The 16,842-nt window shown below is 65.2% G+C and overlaps 3 protein-coding genes across 3 annotated transcripts; 1 reads left to right on the top strand and 2 right to left on the bottom strand.

Moving 5' to 3' along the window:
• Positions 1-535: 535 nt before the first annotated feature.
• JAK3 (Janus kinase 3) lies at positions 536-7,205 on the top strand (the record flags this gene model as incomplete). Its single annotated transcript, XM_079546612.1, has 23 exons — positions 536-737; positions 815-938; positions 1,017-1,128; positions 1,338-1,483; positions 1,568-1,844; positions 1,991-2,113; positions 2,188-2,345; positions 2,526-2,637; positions 2,766-2,952; positions 3,202-3,323; positions 3,400-3,531; positions 3,602-3,686; positions 3,767-3,900; positions 4,131-4,269; positions 4,346-4,497; positions 5,457-5,607; positions 5,685-5,824; positions 5,956-6,145; positions 6,273-6,397; positions 6,474-6,646; positions 6,712-6,829; positions 6,904-7,014; positions 7,089-7,205. The coding sequence occupies exons 1-23, from the start codon at positions 542-544 to the stop codon at positions 7,203-7,205; spliced, it is 3,324 nt and encodes a 1,107-aa protein (XP_079402738.1). The 5' UTR covers positions 536-541.
• Positions 7,206-7,960: 755 nt separating this feature from the next.
• Positions 7,961-9,836, bottom strand: B3GNT3 (UDP-GlcNAc:betaGal beta-1,3-N-acetylglucosaminyltransferase 3; the record flags this gene model as incomplete). The annotated part of the gene is given in 3 exon segments (XM_079546778.1): positions 7,961-9,048; positions 9,051-9,084; positions 9,810-9,836. Coding segments are annotated over 3 exon segments (1,149 nt in total).
• Positions 9,837-10,317: 481 nt separating this feature from the next.
• On the bottom strand, positions 10,318-16,841 carry FCHO1 (FCH and mu domain containing endocytic adaptor 1; the record flags this gene model as incomplete). Its single annotated transcript, XM_079546777.1, is given in 31 exon segments — positions 10,318-10,340; positions 10,671-10,835; positions 10,927-10,991; positions 11,083-11,282; positions 11,374-11,506; positions 11,713-11,868; positions 11,944-12,055; positions 12,146-12,248; positions 12,335-12,447; positions 12,752-13,333; positions 13,429-13,538; positions 13,612-13,666; positions 13,669-13,726; positions 13,728-13,804; positions 13,939-13,963; positions 14,036-14,214; positions 14,328-14,382; positions 14,497-14,518; positions 14,860-14,908; positions 14,911-14,931; positions 15,011-15,085; positions 15,189-15,258; positions 15,260-15,279; positions 15,282-15,285; positions 15,369-15,452; positions 15,454-15,468; positions 15,681-15,785; positions 15,882-15,986; positions 15,988-16,011; positions 16,013-16,036; positions 16,722-16,841. Coding segments are annotated over 31 exon segments (2,949 nt in total), but the record flags the coding sequence as incomplete, so codon positions are not given.
• Position 16,842: the final 1 nt, after the last annotated feature.

Here is a 16,842-nt window from a genome sequence, read left to right as displayed (position 1 = left end):
CCCGGGGTGGCTCCTTAGGGCCCCCTGCCCCGTGCCCCCTCCCTGGTCAGGAAGTTCGCTCTGCTCAGAGACGCTGCGGGCAGGAAGGAAGTCACCATGGGGACTTTTTGATGCTCGCAGCCACCTACGCAGCCCAAAAAGTGCAGCAGCCCCACCCAGGACAGAACGCACAGCACCAGCAAGGCCACCGGCACAGCACAGGTACTGTGGGGACACGGGGGGGTTTGTGGGCTCCAGCCGACCCTCCTGCACAGGGATGGAGCCGTGTGCTCTCCAGGCCAGGTGTGATGCAGGCCACAAGCGTGTCTCCGAGCCGGCTGCTGCAGAGCACCTAAAAAACAGCGGCGTGCCTCAGTTTCCTCATCTGCAAAACGAACACAGGGCAATGGGTCCGAGCCCCAGAGACAGCGTGGGGTTTTACCCCACGGCAAGGAAGATCCCCTTTCCTATGGGTCTCAGAGCACGGGGCACCGCGCTTGGGGACACAGCAGGGGGGAACACAGGGAGCACACTGAGCACTGCTGTCCTTGCAGCGCCCGCCATGGCCCCGCTGGGTGAGGAGACGCCGCTGATCGGTGAGCGCTCCTGCAGTCTGTCCTCCTCGGAGCCCGGCACGCTGCAGGTGTTCCTCTACCACCGGGCCCCCCATGCTGCCCCCGACTCCACCTCCATCCTCACCTTCACCTTTGGCGAATACACGGCCGAGGAGCTGTGTGTGCGCGCTGCCAAGGCCTGCGGTGAGCACCTTCCCCCGGCTGTGCACCCATCCGGCGTGGTCACAGCCACGAGGACGGCGCTGTCCCTCTGCCACCAGGCGTGCTGCCCATCTGCCATCCTCTCTTCGCTTTGGCCACGGAGGATCTCAGCTGCTGGTACCCCCCCAACCACCTCTTCACAGTGGAGGATGCCCGCAGCCAGGTGGTGGTGTATAGGATCAGGTGGGGACTCTCTGATGGCTGATAGGGGCTGTGCGGCGCGGGATGCGGCACTGAGCCCAGCCAATCCTGCCCCAACAGGTTCTTCTTCCCCAATTGGTGTGGGCTGGGCCAGGCGCATCGCTTCCAGCTGCCCAGCGACCGCCCCAGCCCCGTGCTGGATTACCCCGTCATCGATTACCTGTTTGCCCAGGTGAGCCGTGCATCCCTGCCCCAGGGGTGTGCCAGACACGGGCACGGAGCCGGGGGCTGGCCATGAATGATGGGGTAGGGGGGATGCACGGCTCCTGCCTCAGCCTCATGCACGGAGCCGGGCTCAGGAGATGCACGGCTGGTGCACAACCAGGGCTTGCAGCGAGCAGGGGGCTTTGCCCCCACCCCGAGCTGTGTCTCTGTCCTCAGTCTCGCAGTGACTTCATTGCGGGGCGCATGGAGCTGGCACTGAGCCTGGCGGAGCAGGAGGAGTGCCTGAGCCTGGCGGTGCTGGACATGCTGCGCATCGCCAAGGAGAAGTGGCAGAGCCCCGAGCAGGTCTTCAGCTGCGTCAGGTGAGTGGGGACCTCACCTGGGGGGGGAGGTGGGGGGCACCTACCCCCCTGCTGCCTCATCTCCTGCCTCCCCCCCGCCGCCAGCTACAAGTCCTGCATCCCGGAGCCGCTGCGGTGTCAGATCCAACAGCACAGCTTCCTCACCCGCAAGCGCATCCGCCGCCGCGTCGCGCAGTCCCTGCGCAGGATGGGGGGCTGCAGGGCGGATGGGCGCTGCCTGAAGCTGAAATACCTGCTGGACCTGGAACGGCTGCGGCGCTGCTGGGCTGAGGAGAGCTTCCGTGCACGCGGCCCCGACGCCGACATCACCATCCACGTGTCTGCAGACAGCGGGGTCTCCTGGAGCTGCGGCGGATCTGAGGTGCGGAAACCCCAACCGGAGGGTGAGGATGGGGTGGTCCAGCCACAGTGCAGGTGGGGGGGGGGTCTGAGAGTGGATGAGTGGAGGGGAGGGGGGGGTCATGGGGTGGGGGGACACGCGTAGGGCAGCCCCCGGTGTCCCTGCAGAGCCGCCAGCACTTCTGTGACTTCCCCGACATCGCCGACGTCAGCATCAAGCAGGCGAGCCGTGATGGTGGCCCCGTGGAGAACCGCATCGTCACCCTCACCAAGACAGACAACAGGGTGCTGGTGAGCTGGGGGGGGGACCTGGGGGGTGCCAGGGGGGTCATAGCGTGCTGGGGGCTCACCTCGCTCTCACCCAGGAGGTGGAGTTCCCCACGCTGCGGGAAGCTCTCTCCTTCGTGGCCCTGCTGGATGGTTACTACCGCCTGACTGCAGATGCCCACCACTACTTCTGCAAGGAGGTGGCCCCCCCCCGGCTGCTGGAAGACATGGAGAACCAATGCCATGGGCCCATCAGGTGTGTGTGCCCCATCCCCCCAGGCTGTGGGGCTCAAAGCGGAAGGGAATTATTGAGAGGGGACCCCCATCCACCCACCCAAGGGGTGACGCTGTAGTGCCCACCGTGCTTGGGGAGCACTGGGACGCACCGTGGGGTGTCCCTGCGATACCCCCCTCCCCACACCCAGCTGTGTTGCAGCTCTGAGTTTGCTGTGCGTAAGCTGAAGGCGGCGGGGGCCCAGCCGGGGCTGTTTGTGCTGCGCCGCAGCCCCCAGGACTTCGACAGCTTTCTGCTGACCGTGTGCACCGAGGTGGGGCCCAGTGCCACACAGACCCCCCCCCACGTCCTCTCCACGTGGCACAGAACCCAGCACCGAGGGGACAGTGCCACTGATGTTTCCCAGCACCCCACGTTGCTGAGCTCGCTCTCTCCCCACAGACACGCTCTGGGCAGGACTTCAAACGCTGCTTGATCCACAGGGATGAGGATGGCAGCTTCTGGCTGACAGGGCTGGCAAGGCGCTTCTGCAGCCTGCAGGAGCTGCTGGGCACCTATGGGCGCTGCGGGCTGCAGGCTGAGGGTGCTCACCTGCGCCTGGAGACGTGCTGCCCACCTCTGCCCCGAGGTGACACCTATAGGCTATAGGGGCATGATGTAGGGCAGGGGTTTGGGGAGGTGGGGGGTTGTGAGATGAGGTGTGTTGCTGTAAAAGGCGCTGTGTGACGTCACAGTGCGGGCGTTGTGATGTCAAAGAACGAGCATTGTGACGTCACAGTGCAGCATTGTGACGTCATAGCGAGCGGTGTGACGTCACAGAGCGGGCGTTATGACGTCACAGCCACCCCTCGCATCCCTTCCCCCCCCCCCCCTCCAGAGAAATCCAACCTGCTGATCGTGCGCAGCGGCCGCCCGCGGCCCCCCAACTCCCCCCCCGCCCCGCGCCGCAGCCCCAGCCAGCTGACATTCCATAAGATCGACCCTGAGAGCCTCATACGGGTACAGCAGGATGGGGTGGGGGGGGGGCCGGGGGCCAGGGGGGACCCTCCCAGCCCAACATGCCATCCCACGGCAGGGCGAGAGCCTGGGGCAGGGTTCCTTCACCCACATCTACAAGGGCATCAAGAGGGACCAGAAGGATGACGAGTTCTACCAGACCCCCGTGGTGCTCAAGGTGATGGACAGCAGCCACCGCAACTGCTCCGAGGTGAGCTGGGGGGACCCTCGGCACCAACCCGCCTGCGTCCCGCAGCCCCCTGACCCCATCTCCCCCTCAGTCCTTCCTGGAGGCCGCCAGCATCATGAGCCAGCTGTCCCACAAGCACCTGGTGCTGCTGCACGGCGTCAGCCTCGGCAAGGACAGTGAGTGTCCCTTGTCCCCTGTGCCACGCTGCCACCCGCTGTGTGCACGCGTGGGACCGGCCTGCTGCCCCTGCCTGCAGGCATCATGGTGCAGGAGTACATCAGGCACGGGCCCTTGGACCTCTACCTGAAAAAGAACCACAGCGAGGGCAAGGTGACGACCAGCTGGAAGCTGCAGGTGGCCAAGCAGCTGGGATACGCTCTCAACTACTTGGTAAGTGGATGGACAAAGCGCCCCCCGTCCTCTGATGTGCCCCCGCTCCCACGCAGCTCTATCCCCACGGCTTCTTGCACCTGTATTCCCATAGCCCCCAACCCCCCGTGTCCCACGCGTCCCCATCCCCGTGACTCCCACCCATCCCTGCTCCCACATCTCCAAGCGCTGCTGTCCTTTCGCTCCCGCTGATCCCCCACACCCAACTCAGGGTCTCTGTCCCCTCCCAGGAGGACAAGAAAATCACCCACGGCAACGTTTCTGCTAAGAAGGTGCTGCTGACCCGGGAGGGGGACGCGGCCAGCGGCAGCCCCCCCTTCATCAAACTCAGCGACCCCGGAGTCAGCATCACCGTCCTGGCCAAGGAGTGTAAGTGCGGCGTGGGCCATGGGGAGCTGTTTGCCCCCCCTTGGTGGTGCTGAGCAGGGCCATCCCTTCTCTCCAGTGCTGGTGGAGCGCATCCCTTGGGTGGCCCCCGAGTGCCTGAGTGACCCCCAGAGCCTGGCGCTGCCAGCCGACAAGTGGAGCTTCGGGGCGACCCTGTGGGAGATCTTCAGTGGGGGCAACATGCCTGTCAGCCTGCTGGAGCAGCAGAAGGTGGGGTTGTCCCTTCCTCCCCATCACCCTGCCCCTGTGACCCCACCCTGATGTGACCCCACTCCACTGCGACTCCATCCTATGGCACCCACCGTGTTCAGCTGCCTGCTGCTGCCAGTCCTGCTGCAGGGCCCCCCAGTGGTGTTGGTGACCCCAAAATGCAGCCACAGTGCATAAGGGGTGGGGATGGGGATGGGATGGGATGGGATGGGATGGGATGGAATGGAATGGAATGGAATGGAATGGAATGGAATGGAATGGAATGGAATGGGGTGGGATGGAGTGGGATGGAGTGGGATAGAGTGGGGTGGGATGGGATGGGATGGGATGGAATGGAATGGAATGGAATGGAGTGGAATGGGGTGGAATGGAGTGGAATGGAATGGGGTGGAATGGGGTGGAATGGAATGGAATAGAATGGAATGGGGTGGAATGGAATGGAATGGAATGGAATGGAATGGAATGGAATGGAATGGAATGGAATGGAATGGAGTGGAATGGAATGGGGTGGAATGGAATGGGGTGGAATGGGGTGGAATGGAATGGAATGGAATGGAATGGAATGGAATGGAATGGAATGGAATGGAATGGAAAAAAAGGAAAGGAAAGGAAAGGAAAGGAAAGAAAGGAAAGGAAAGGAAAGGAAAGGAAAGGAAAGGAAAGGAAAGGAAAGGAAAGGAAAGGAAAGGAAAGGACAGGAAAGGAAAGGAAAGGAAAGGAAAGGAAAAGGAAAGGAAAGGAAAGGAAAGGAAAGGAAAGGAAAAGGAAAGGAAAGGAAAGGAAAGGAACGGAACGGAACGGAACGGAACCGGAACGGAACGGGGATGGGTGCCCACAGCCCAGGTAGTGGCATGGACAGGCAGACCCCACACCGTGCCCACCCCATCCTCGAGTGATGCCCGGCGCTGGCACAGCTCTGGGCCTCGTGCTCCTTCCTCCCTCCCCTCCCCTCCCCCCAGAAGCTGCAGTTCTACGAGAGCCGCCTGCAGCTGCCCGCCCCGCGCTGGAGCGAGCTGGCTGCGCTGATCGCGCACTGCATGCACTACGAGCCCAGCAGGCGGCCCTGCTTCCGCGCCATCATCCGCGACATCAACAGCCTCATTTCCTCCGGTGGGCGCTGCGGGTGTTGGGGATGGGCACGGGGATGGGCACCGGACCCCCACCTCACCACCTGTCCCCCACCCCAGACTATGAGCTGCTCTCAGAGCTGTCACCCACCGATGTGACGCTGCGGGAGAGCTTCTGGGGCTACGAACACGTGGCAGCGGGGCACAGCCCTGCGCTGTTCGAGGAGCGGCACCTCAAGTACATCTCACTGCTGGGCAAGGTGAGGCTCTCTTAGCGATGCCCTTTTTGTGGGGTACCCACGGCCTCCTCCACACCTCGCTGTCTCAGGGGTGGCAAAGTGCTGGGGGGGGGTCCGGGGAGCTGAGCGCCCACCCGGCTCTGCCTCTCCAGGGCAACTTTGGGAGCGTGGAGCTGTGCCGCTACGATCCGCTGGGTGACAGCACGGGTGAGCTGGTGGCGGTGAAGAAGCTGCAGCAGGACTCGGCCAAGGAGCTGCAGGACTTCGAGAGGGAGATCCAAATCCTGCACTCGCTGCAGCACGACTTCATCGTCAAGTACCGGGGCGTTTGCTACAGCCGTGGTGAGTGCGAGGTGGCGCCGGGGGAGGGGGATCAGCCCATGGGGTGCGGGCAGGGAGGGGTCTGCATGCCCTCTGCTGCATCAACCTGCAAATTGCCTGCTCTGCCCGTGACACGGGTGTGCTGCAGGGCGCCGGGGGCTGCGGTTGGTGATGGAGTACCTGCCTGACGGCTGCCTGCGGGATTACCTGCAGAAGAACCAGCACCGCCTGGAGCACCGCACGCTGCTGCTCTACGCCTGGCAGATCTGCAAGGTGGGACCGAGGGGATCCCATTCTCCCATGGAGGGGTTGAGGTGGGGATGCAGTGATGGCACCGTGCCTGTTCCAGGGCATGGAGTACCTGGGGGCCCAGCGCTGCGTGCACCGCGACCTGGCCAGCAGGAACATCCTGGTGGAGAGTGAGAGCCATGTGAAGATCGGTGACTTCGGGCTGGCCAAGCTGCTGCCACAGGACAAGGACTATTATGTGGTGCAGGAGCCTGGGCAGAGCCCTGTGTTCTGGTGAGGCCCCAGGTGCTGGGTTGGGGGGCACGGTGGGACCCGGCGCTCAGAGCTCCCACCTCCAGGTACGCACCCGAGTCGCTGGCTGACAACGTCTTCTCCCGAGCATCCGACGTGTGGAGCTTCGGGGTGCTGCTCTATGAGCTCTTCACCTACAGCAATAAGAGCAGGAGCCCCTCGGAGGTGAGGCCCCCACCTCACCATGCCCCCCCCCATGCCCCCTACTGCCGCACCTTGTGCTCACCGCAATCCCGCAGGAGTTCCTCCGCATGATGGGCCCTGAGAAACCAGCACAGATCATCTGCCATTTGCTGGAGCTGCTGAAGGACTCCAGGAGGCTCCCGGTGCCCCCAGGCTGCCCCACGGAGGTGAGATCCTCCCTTCCAGCACAGCGGGGTCCCAGCCCTCCCCATGCCCCCCAACGGCCCCGTTCTATCCACAGGTGTATGCGGCGATGCTGAGCTGCTGGGCATTCGCCCCCAGTGCCAGACCCACCTTCAGCGAGCTGGCAGTCAGAGTCGAGGCACTGAGGGATGGCCGTGGCACCACCCGTGGGTAGGGGGTGCCTGGACCCCCCCCCCTGCAGCCCCCAGACCCTCCAGCATGAGACATGACAGACAGATCGACGAACACAGCAACGCTTCAATGTGTTTTAACTGCTGTGGTTGTGCTGCTGTGACTTCCCCTCTCATTGCCCCCACTTTTGTAACCAGGTTTGACCGATTTCAAGTAAACCGGTGGTGGAATTTGGCAACTGGAGTGAAGTGAGGGGAATCCATGGTGGGGGGGATTGGGGGAGGTTGGGCATGAGGAGGTCAGCTGTGTACCAATATCCTCGCAGAGGAAATGCAGCAGTGAGCTCAGCCCCCCTATGAGCCACTGGGGACATCCCTGTAGGAGGGCAGCCTGGGGGCAGCAGGGGCCGGGGGATGGGGGGGGGATCTGGGGGGCACCCATCTCTTGCTTGTGTGGTTGAGGACGGAGAGGGGACCTCAGGTCTGTGCCCACCCGCAATGGATGAGCAGACATGGGGGACAAGGGGCGGGCGGTGGGGGGACCCTGAGCTCCCACTCCCCCCTGCACTGTTGGGATGGCAGCAGGCACGGATCCCTCATCTCCAGACTGCGTTCCTTTATTGCACCAAGAGGAGAAACTGGTCACAAGATTCACAGCTTTGGGGCAGAGCCGGGCAGGATGTCTGAGGTGAAGCCACAGGTTGGAGCTGAGGCTCAGCACCTCCCCACGCTCAGCCTCACAGCAGCATCCCACAAGCCCTGGAGCAGCAGCAGTGACGCTGACCCTTCCTGGTCCATCCTAGAAGATGTGCACCTTCCTCCCGCAGCGCAGCTGGGGCTCCCGGAGAGCCTGCCACATCACGGCCATCTCGTAGGGCGCAAAGCGGTGCACCACCAGCAGCTCCCGGTAATAACAGGGGTCCAGCGGGTCAGAATAGCGGGGCACGGAGATCCCCCAGGGCCGGATGCCATCGTGGGAGATGGGGGCCAGCCCAGCTCTCTCCAAGCACATCCCCACGTAGACGTCATCGATGGGGAAGAGCGCGACGTGCTGCGCCGCGCGGTGGATGGCGCGCGCCGTGAAGGCAGACATGAGCACCCCTCCTCCACTGCAGTACGGTGGGTACAGCTCCGATGGCATCAGCTGCGTCGGCACAAAGTACTTGCTGCCTGGATTCCGGATGGGCCCCGTGCCAGCCAACACCTGCCCAGCCAGCAAGTGCTGCTCGCTCGGGACATCCCGCGTAAAGGACACCAGGTTGTCCGTGTTGACAAAGACATCGTCGTCCCCGTTGAAGACGAAGCGCGCGCCGGGGCAGCGCTCCTGCAGCCAGGTGTGAAACAGCAGCAGCTTCAGCGTCAGGTTGAAGAAGGTGTCCCTGAAATCCCACTGCAGCACGTCGTGGTGCTCGTGCTGCTCGTGCCACAGCAGCCGGTTCAGTTTGGCCGCGTTCCACGCGTCGGGGGAAACCCCCACCAGGAACAGCCGCCGGATCTGCGCCCCTTCCAAGGTTCTCTGCTGACCCCAAGTCTTCCGGATCGCCTCGCGCCGTTCGTAGTTGGCCGGGGAGGATTTGATGGCCAGGAGGAGGAAGATGTTGGAGGAGGCTGCGGGACCCCCGCATTTGCCGGGGACGTCGAGGAGCTGCGGGAAGGCACGGCAGTGCTGGTAGAGCATGAAGTCCCGGGATTGCTCAGGCAGTTCGGCAAAGCCAGGGATGTTCTGCACTGAAGCATTGGCCACGCACGGGGTGATGCTGGGCAGAGCTGGGAGGGCGTCAGGGGCTGCAATGGAGGTGGGTTCGGGGCTGGGGGCTGCGCGAGGCCACAAAGACGAGGTGGGGGACAGCAGGTAGCACAGCCCCAGGGTCCCCACCGTGAGCAAAGCCATTTCTGCGGTGCACAACGCCACAGGGAGCGGGTCTGCAAGACAGGGAGCACAGCTGGGGCTGCATGTCCCACATTTATGGGATCACGCTGCACCCTACAGTGGGTTGGGATTCCGGGTGCCGATGGTGATGGTGGAGGCTGAGGGCATCACCACCTTACAGCACATGTGGGGCCTCCTGGGCAGGGTTTCCAGGCGTCCCACAGCCACCCCGGGGGCATCACACCCAATTGCCTCTGGATGCAGAGCTGCCCGTGCTCCATCCCCCTCTCTGCTATGCTCAACTCCCTCCCTTCCTTTGTTACAACCTTTTGATTCCAAGTCCACTTCCGCCTCCCTTCCAGGAAACCAGGAAGAGGTCAGGCAGTCAATCCTGCCCAGCAGCTGCTGCCTTACACAGAGCAAATAGTCAGGGCACAGCAGGGCCACGCCAGTGAGTGGGATGGGGCACCCACTGGAGCACCCTCAGCTGGAGGACTGGGTGGTTCTGGATGCATGAAGCCCACCAACAGGTGAGGTGAGCAGCCCCCCACCCCATAAAGATGGAGCCCATGGGCAGGGGACCCCACTCAGCATGAGGACCCCCTGCAGCATGGGGGATCCTATGGGGTGGTGGATCCCATGGGGACCCACCACCTCCCCCACCACCTCCCCCACCACCCCCCAGCCCAGCAAAGCAGGATGCACCCAGCCCCATCCCAGAGCCCACCCTGCAGCAAGTGAAGCCCTGAGCCCCCCAACCCCACAGAGCCCCCAGCACCTTCCCACAGAGCCATACCAGAGCCATTCTCGTGCGTCAACGGGACAGGATCGGCAATCCCCTCCCCACACCTGGTGCCACCCATCTGCCCATCCCGGAGCAGGTGGGGCAGCAGCACCTATGGGTGCTAGAAGTGTCACAGTTCACTGTTGGCTCCTCCCCCCCGTGGCCTCAAAGTCCCCCCAAGAGCACAGCGCAGCAGCTGAGCCCGTTACCAAGGAGCAGCCCAGAGGTGGCAGAGCTGGGCGGCACAGCGTGGGGCAGAGGCGGTGATTAGAAAATAAAGTGTTTAATAAAAGAGCTTCACAGCACGGGGGTGGGATGGGGGGGTGGGGATCCATCCCTTACAGCAGGAGATGACGCAGTTATGGCTATGGGGAGGAAGGGGAGTGGGGGGGGAGGAAGAGGAGTGAGGAGGAGGAGGAAGGCACCCCCTCCAACCAGGCTCCATCCAGTGCTTTGAGCTCACACAACCAAGGGGAGGTCCGGGGGTCCGAGTAGAGGCAGCTCAGGACCCCGCCAGGTAGATCCCTGTGGAGGAAAGGGGGGGGTGAGGGATGAAAGGCGGGGGCTGCGAAGATGGGGACACGCACACGGGGCATTGGCACCACGGGAGAACGGAGAGCGGGGTGGCGGGGAGGGGACCTCGGGCACCTGGGGAAGGGACCTCCTGCACCATAGGGGGCAGGGAGGGGAGGAGTGAGAAAAGGTCCCCATGCCCCCAGATCTGTGGGGTGCGGAGGAGAGATGCCGTGCACCCTGGGCAGCACAGAAAGGACCCCGAGCATCTCAGACGCAGGGGACGCAGAAGGGACCACGTGCAACCACGGGCTGTGGGGACGGGGGAGGGATCCCACGTACCCGTGGCGAACCTCTTCTTGACCAGCGACATGCGGTACCCAGCGCCTGCCAGCTCCACCTCGACGCCCGACAGCGTGCTGCCCTCACTGCTGAACTGTGCTGCCACCGGGCTGGGCTTGCTGGGCCCACAAAGCGGCTGCCAGCTGGCTGAGAGCCGCCCGCAGCCTGGGGAGGTGGGGGGGAGCACAGAGGTGGGGGTCCCATCCCTGTCCCCACACGCACACAGTGAGGGCTGCAGGGGTGGATGGAGCCTCACCTCCCTGCCCTGGCGCGCTGGGGACATCCAGCAGCTTCCAAAGCAACCTCTTCTCCTCCAGGTTCCTGCGGGGACGTGGCCACATCTCCAGGTCTCCCGCTCCATTCCCACCACCCCCACGTTCCCCAGCCCATTTTAGACCCCCACCCTCTTTACCAGCTGGCTTTGGGCTGCAGCCGCACGTTGGTGACGGGTTCATCCAGGGGCAGCAGCACGTGGACGTTGGCGAGGGGCACAGGCAGGGCGAGCGCCCCCGCGTTGTAGCCGTACTCCACACTGACCCGCGTGGCTCCGGGCGCGCAGTCCCAGCGCACACACAGCCGCAGTGGGGCTGAGCTGGGACCCAGCCGGGAAAACTGGGGGGGTAGAGAAGGGTGGGATGCTGTCACCCCGCCATCAGAGCTGGGTGGGAGGATGTGGGGCGCCCCCACGCTGCGCCCGGCTCACCTGGTACTTGAGCAGAGCCACGTTGTAGTAGGAGGCGGATGGGCTCTGCTCTGCTTGTTTCTGCAGCTGCCCCGTCAGCGCAGCCATGTTGAGCCAGAAGTCCCTGGTGCTGGGGTCGCTCTGGGAAGGGTCGCTGTGGGGACGGGGACGCTGTGGCCACACTGAGCCCCACAGCTGGCACCCGCAGCACGCAGTGAACCAGCACCCCAAGGCGCAGCGCTGCACCCACCAGGTGATGAAAGTGCCTGGGGCCTCCTGAGAAACCAGACACCCCAACACCCTGTGCGCCCCAAGCTCCCCACTGCCACCACCCCAGCCCACGTCCCTGTGTCCCCACACCTGTAGAGCAGCTCGGCGTTGGGCAGGAATTGCTCGATGGCACCGGCGTTGAGCAGACGGAAGCTGAGCACGGGGGGGGCCAAGCTGCCGCTGAAGACGCGCACGATGCCGGCGGGGAAGGACATGGTGAGCTCCCCCGTCACCTTCACCAAGCAGCTGCGGGGATGCTGGGGGTCAGCGGGCAGACAGCTGGGGGGACCCCGACCCCAACCCCGACCCTGACCCCCCTACCTGTCGGCATCTCGCCCCTTGAAGTAGGCATGCACGTATTCGGTGAAGGCGGTGGCCACGGGCAGCGCGTCCTGCGAGCCCAGCACCACGGGGCTGGGACCCCGCGACAGCCCTGGGGGCAACGCACACCCCGTGAGCACCCTGAGGGCCCCACGTCCCCCACATCCAGGATTCTTCCATCCCTCTCCCAACCCGGACGCACCGAGGGGCGGTGGGCACACGGAGAAAAAGCCGCGCTCCCCCAGGCTGGCGGGGGCTGAATGCGAGGGGCAGCTCCAGGAGGGCGGGGGGCTGAGCGAGCGCGACTGCAGGCATAGAAAGGGGAGGGTCAGCGGAAGGAAGGGGGTCGGGCTGCTGCCCCCCCCAGCCCTCCCACCCCCTTAAAACACACCAGGTCACTGTTGCTGCCTGCAGCTGGGCCGGCTGTCGGGCGCTTCGTCCTGGAGCGGCGAGGGGGGGCCACCAGTGGGACCTCGCGGGGGGCGGCGGCGGGGGGGCGGGCGGCTGTGGGCACAGAGGGGGTCAGGGGGTGACGAGGCGAAGGGGGCAATGAGAGGTAGGGGTCTCCATGGGGGGGGTCCCACGCGGGCCGGGAGAGCAGCAGGCTCAGCCCTTTCCCTTCAGATGTATGGGGCTGGTGAGAGCTGGGGGGGGCACAGCTATGGGTAAGTTGGGGGCAGAGCTGGGGGTGATCAGGGGGCAGAGGGAAAGGTAACCGCAGGGCAGAGCTACGGGCAAGTGAGGGCAGATCGGGGGGTGACTGGGGGCAGAGTTGAGGGTAATTAGGGGGAAGCCCCACAGAACTCACCCAATTCAGGGGGGGCCGTCGCAGTGCCACCCTCAGACGTCCTCATCCCCAGCCCTGGGCACGTCCATGGGGAGGGGCTGGAGGACTCCCCCCCGCTTGGGGGGGCCGGGGAGGAGGAGGAGGATGAGGCCGAGTTGGAGGAAGGTCGAGGCTGGGGGTGTCGCTCCCCAGGGGGACTGCGGGGCCGGACCCAGGGCTCCCCAAAAGGGTCGGGAGAGGGGGGCTGCAGGGGGGGGGCAGTGCCACGGGGGCGTCCCCGGGATGCCGCACCCCCCACATCCCCCTCCTCCCAGAGCCCCTCAGCCCCGGGGAACACGGCAAAGCCGGGCAGCTCAGGCAGGCGACCCCCGGGGCTGCGGGGTCGGGGGGGGGCCCAGGCCGAGGATGGTGCCGGGGAGGGGTCCGGCAGTGCCCCCCGCTTGGGGAGGGGGCTCTGAGGTGCCGATGGAGTCCACGGCCTCGAGTCCGGTGAAGGGACAGGTGCAGGGTGCGAGGGGGAATCCAAACCCGAATCCTCCACGTTTTCCGGGGAAGAAGAGGAGAAGGGCGAGGAGGAGGAGGTCAGGACGTAGGAACGGGGCGCTGCGGGAGAGAGCGGCGTTGGGATGCTGGGGGGGCTGGGGGGGGCATAGAGGGGTGTCATCCAACCCCCCCCCCCCACATCCCCAAAGCCTCACCCGGGAAATCCTCTGCCTCAAAAGCTGATTCCAGGGGGGGCCCAAAGAGCGCTGCGGGGGGCACCGCCTCCATGGGGGGCACCGCGTCCACCGGAGCCTTCCCAGGGCAGCTGTGGGGTTGGGGGGGGCTCAGTGCCCAGCACAGGGCTCAGTGCACCCCCCCCAGTGCGTCCCGTGCCGTACCTGCTTGCCTGTGTCACCGCGTGTCCCCTCCCCACGCTGTCACCTGCAAAGAGAAGGATGTGATTGGGGACGTGGAGGGAGAGGGGACACCGGGACCCCCAGGACGGCGGGACCCCCAGCACGGCCTCACCTGGCACCTGCGGCCCCCCAGGGTCGGCGGCGCTCGGGGCTGCGGACAGAGCCGCTGTGTGCCCTGGGGAGGGACATGGGGACAAGGGGGTATTAGGGGATGCGGGGACAGATGTTAGGGGCTATGGGGACACAGGGACAGGAGGAAGGAGGGGACGCGGGGACAGGTAGAGCCAGGGGACACGAGGTGGGACTCACGTGACGACTGCCGTCTGACGGTGCCCTGCAAGACACGGGGGGTCGTTAGCCCCAGCACGGCCCCCTCCCACCCCCCACTTTAAGCCCCCAGCCTCACCCCCACGCCGGGCGGCAGGATGAAGGTTCCCACGGTGGCCCTCAGCTGCTCCACGGTGGCCCCGGCGCTGCCCCCCCCCTCGCGGGGCTGTACGGGTTTGATGTGCACGTGGAACCTGCGGGGCTCATCCTCGTCGTAGTCCGAGTCGCTGGAGGAGCAGCTGTGGTGCTCCGCCTCCGCTGAGCCCCCGTTAAGGCAACACCTGGACCTCAAAACGCCCCCAGGCCCCCCACCAAAACCCCCATCCCCCAACACACCCCCCCCGACCCCCAACACCAAACCCCAAGGATACTGTGAGCGACGTCTGGGCGCACGCTGAACCCGTCCTCATCCACCTCGGGGCAAGCCTGAAATAGAGGGGATGCTCAGGGTGAAGCCCACTCCCCAGTGCTCCCAGTGCTCCCAGTTTGGGGTGGTGTGGGATGGAGGAAGGCCCGGCACCCCCACACCGTACCACTCACCACATCGGTGTCCGGGGATTCCCTGTGGGGATGGCAGCAGCGTTAGAATGGGGGTTAGATGGGGGGCACAGAGATGCAAGGGATGCAGAGAATGGATGCAGAGAAGCGTGGGGTGTTTGCAACGTAGGGAAGGGATGCAAGGGATGCAGACAATGCATGCAGGGGGGTGCAGACAGCATGCAATTCCAGATGCATGAAACTGCAAGGGATGGATGCGAGGGAGGGATGCAAGGGATGGATGTGAAGGATGCAGGGAAGCACGGGGTACAGAGAATGGGTTGCGAGGGCCAGAAGCAGGGGTGGGTGCAGAGGATGCAGAGCACAGAGGGGCACTGGGGAGGTGAAGGGGGGGTGACACCTCACCCAGCTTCGCGCTCTCTCTCCTTGCGGCTCAGCCCGGGGATGCGGAAGCTTTGCTGCGGCTCCTCTTGGGCCCTGGGGGGGGGGGGGGGGGGGAGGGCACAAAGCAGTGAGCAGCCCCAACCCCCAACCCCCCAGAACACCCCCCCAGCACAGGGCTGAGTTGGGGGCAGACGTACTTGCCTTCCTGCGCTGGGGGCCAGGCGGTACTCCTCAAAATCCAGCGCGCCTGAGAGCAAACGTGGGGTCAGCCACAAAGGCAGCAATGTCCCCATGCACAGCTGAACCCCCCTCCTGTCCACACCAGGACAGTGGTGAACCCCCCTCCTCACCTGGGCGCTCCCTCCCCGTCCCTTTGCTCTCTGCAAACCTCCGCAGCAGCGTTTCGGTGCCGATGTTCTCTCACGTTCTGCTTGATACTACGTGAACCTGCGGGGAGCGGCGCGGTGGGACGCTGAGCAGCACCCGGGGGCGGCCCCATATGGGGGTGGGGGCTGAGGGGGAGGCTTCACCTGTCCGATCTGCACGTGGGTGTCCTCCACCGAGTGCGAGTAGGAGCCGATGAGGCCCTTCATGTGGCGCAGGTGGGCTTCTTCCAACCTCCTGGAAGCGCTGCGGGGATGGGGAGATGGGGGTGGCACATCCCCGAGGGGCAGCAGCACCAGGGATGGCTTTGGGGTAGGGCAGCGCGCCCCCCATGTCACCCCACGGTCACAACCCCCCCCGTGCCGCCACCCCCACCAGCACCAATCCCCACAAAACGATGCTCCCAGTGCCACCACCTCCCCCCAGCCCCCCTGGTCCCCCCCCCATCCCCCACACACCGTGGCCGACTCCACCATCCTCTGCTCGAAGTCATTGCGGGCGCTGTTGTATTTGTCCACCGCGCGCCGCAGGGCTTCTGCTGCCTTCTGAGACTTCAGCTCTGCCTGCAGGAGAGCAGCAGGGCTGAGATCCGGGGTGGGGGGTGGGGGAGGGAGGAATAACGATCATCCAGGGTGGGAAATGGTGGTGGGGGGAGTCACCTTGTCGATGTCTTTCTGGTTGGTGCCCTCCCGGCGCAGCCGCTCGTGCTCGTGGCACTTGCTGTGGTAGCTCTCCTTGCACTTGGCCAGCAGCTGAGCAACCCCCCTGCAGGAGCTGCACCGCCTCCAGCGCTGCCTGCAGCCTCCTCCTTGCACTGCAGGATGGGGGGCGTGGGGGGGGTGCATGGGGGGGGGGGGAGGGTGGGAGGGGGCTGCAGGGGCGTAGTGGGGCTGGGGGTGGGGGGGGGTCGCATGAGACAGGGGCTGTGGGGGGGCGGTGGGACAGTGGCTGTGGGGTTGCATAAGGTGGGGTGGGGGCTGTGTGGGATGATAGAGGCTGCAGGGGGGTGAGTGTAGCGGGGCTGTAGGGGGGTCGGGGAGTGGGGGAGGTGGGACAGAGGCTGTGAGGGGGGTGTGAGGTTGGAGGGAGCTGCATAAGAGGGTTTGGGGGGGGCCTGCACGGGACAGGAGCCGTGGGGGACAGTGGGGGGCACGGGACAGCGGCGATGTGGGGTGGGGGGGGTGGGGGCTGTGTAGGTTTGGGGGGGGTTGCATAACAGTGGGTGGGGGGTGTGTGGGATAGAGGCTGCAGGGGATGCATGCAGTGGGGGCTGTAGGGGGGTCCTGGGAGGCTGCGTGGGATAGGGGCAATGGGGGGTGGGGGGACAGGGGCTGTGGGGGCTGCATAAGTTGGGTGGAGGCTGTGTGGGACAGCGGGGGTGCAGGGGGTGCAGAGTGGCTTTGCAGGGCTGTTTCGTGGGCAGTGTGAGATGGAAGGGTGGGGACAGGGGCTGTGCGGCAGTGTGTGGCTGCAGGGCTGGGGGGGGGGGTGTCCAATACCTTTTTGTGTGCCCGGCCCTGCTCCTCCCCATAGCGTGACAGCTCGCGGAGCAGCTCCTGCAGTTTTCGTACCAACTCCAAGTGACACAGAGCCAATTTGTCAGAGGAGACACGGAACACC

This window comes from Tetrao urogallus, assembly GCF_951394365.1.
Source record: "Tetrao urogallus genome assembly, chromosome: 25".
NCBI lineage: Eukaryota > Metazoa > Chordata > Aves > Galliformes > Phasianidae > Tetrao > Tetrao urogallus.
Note: the sequence above shows the minus strand (reverse complement) of the source record. Positions and strands in the feature narration are given on the sequence as shown.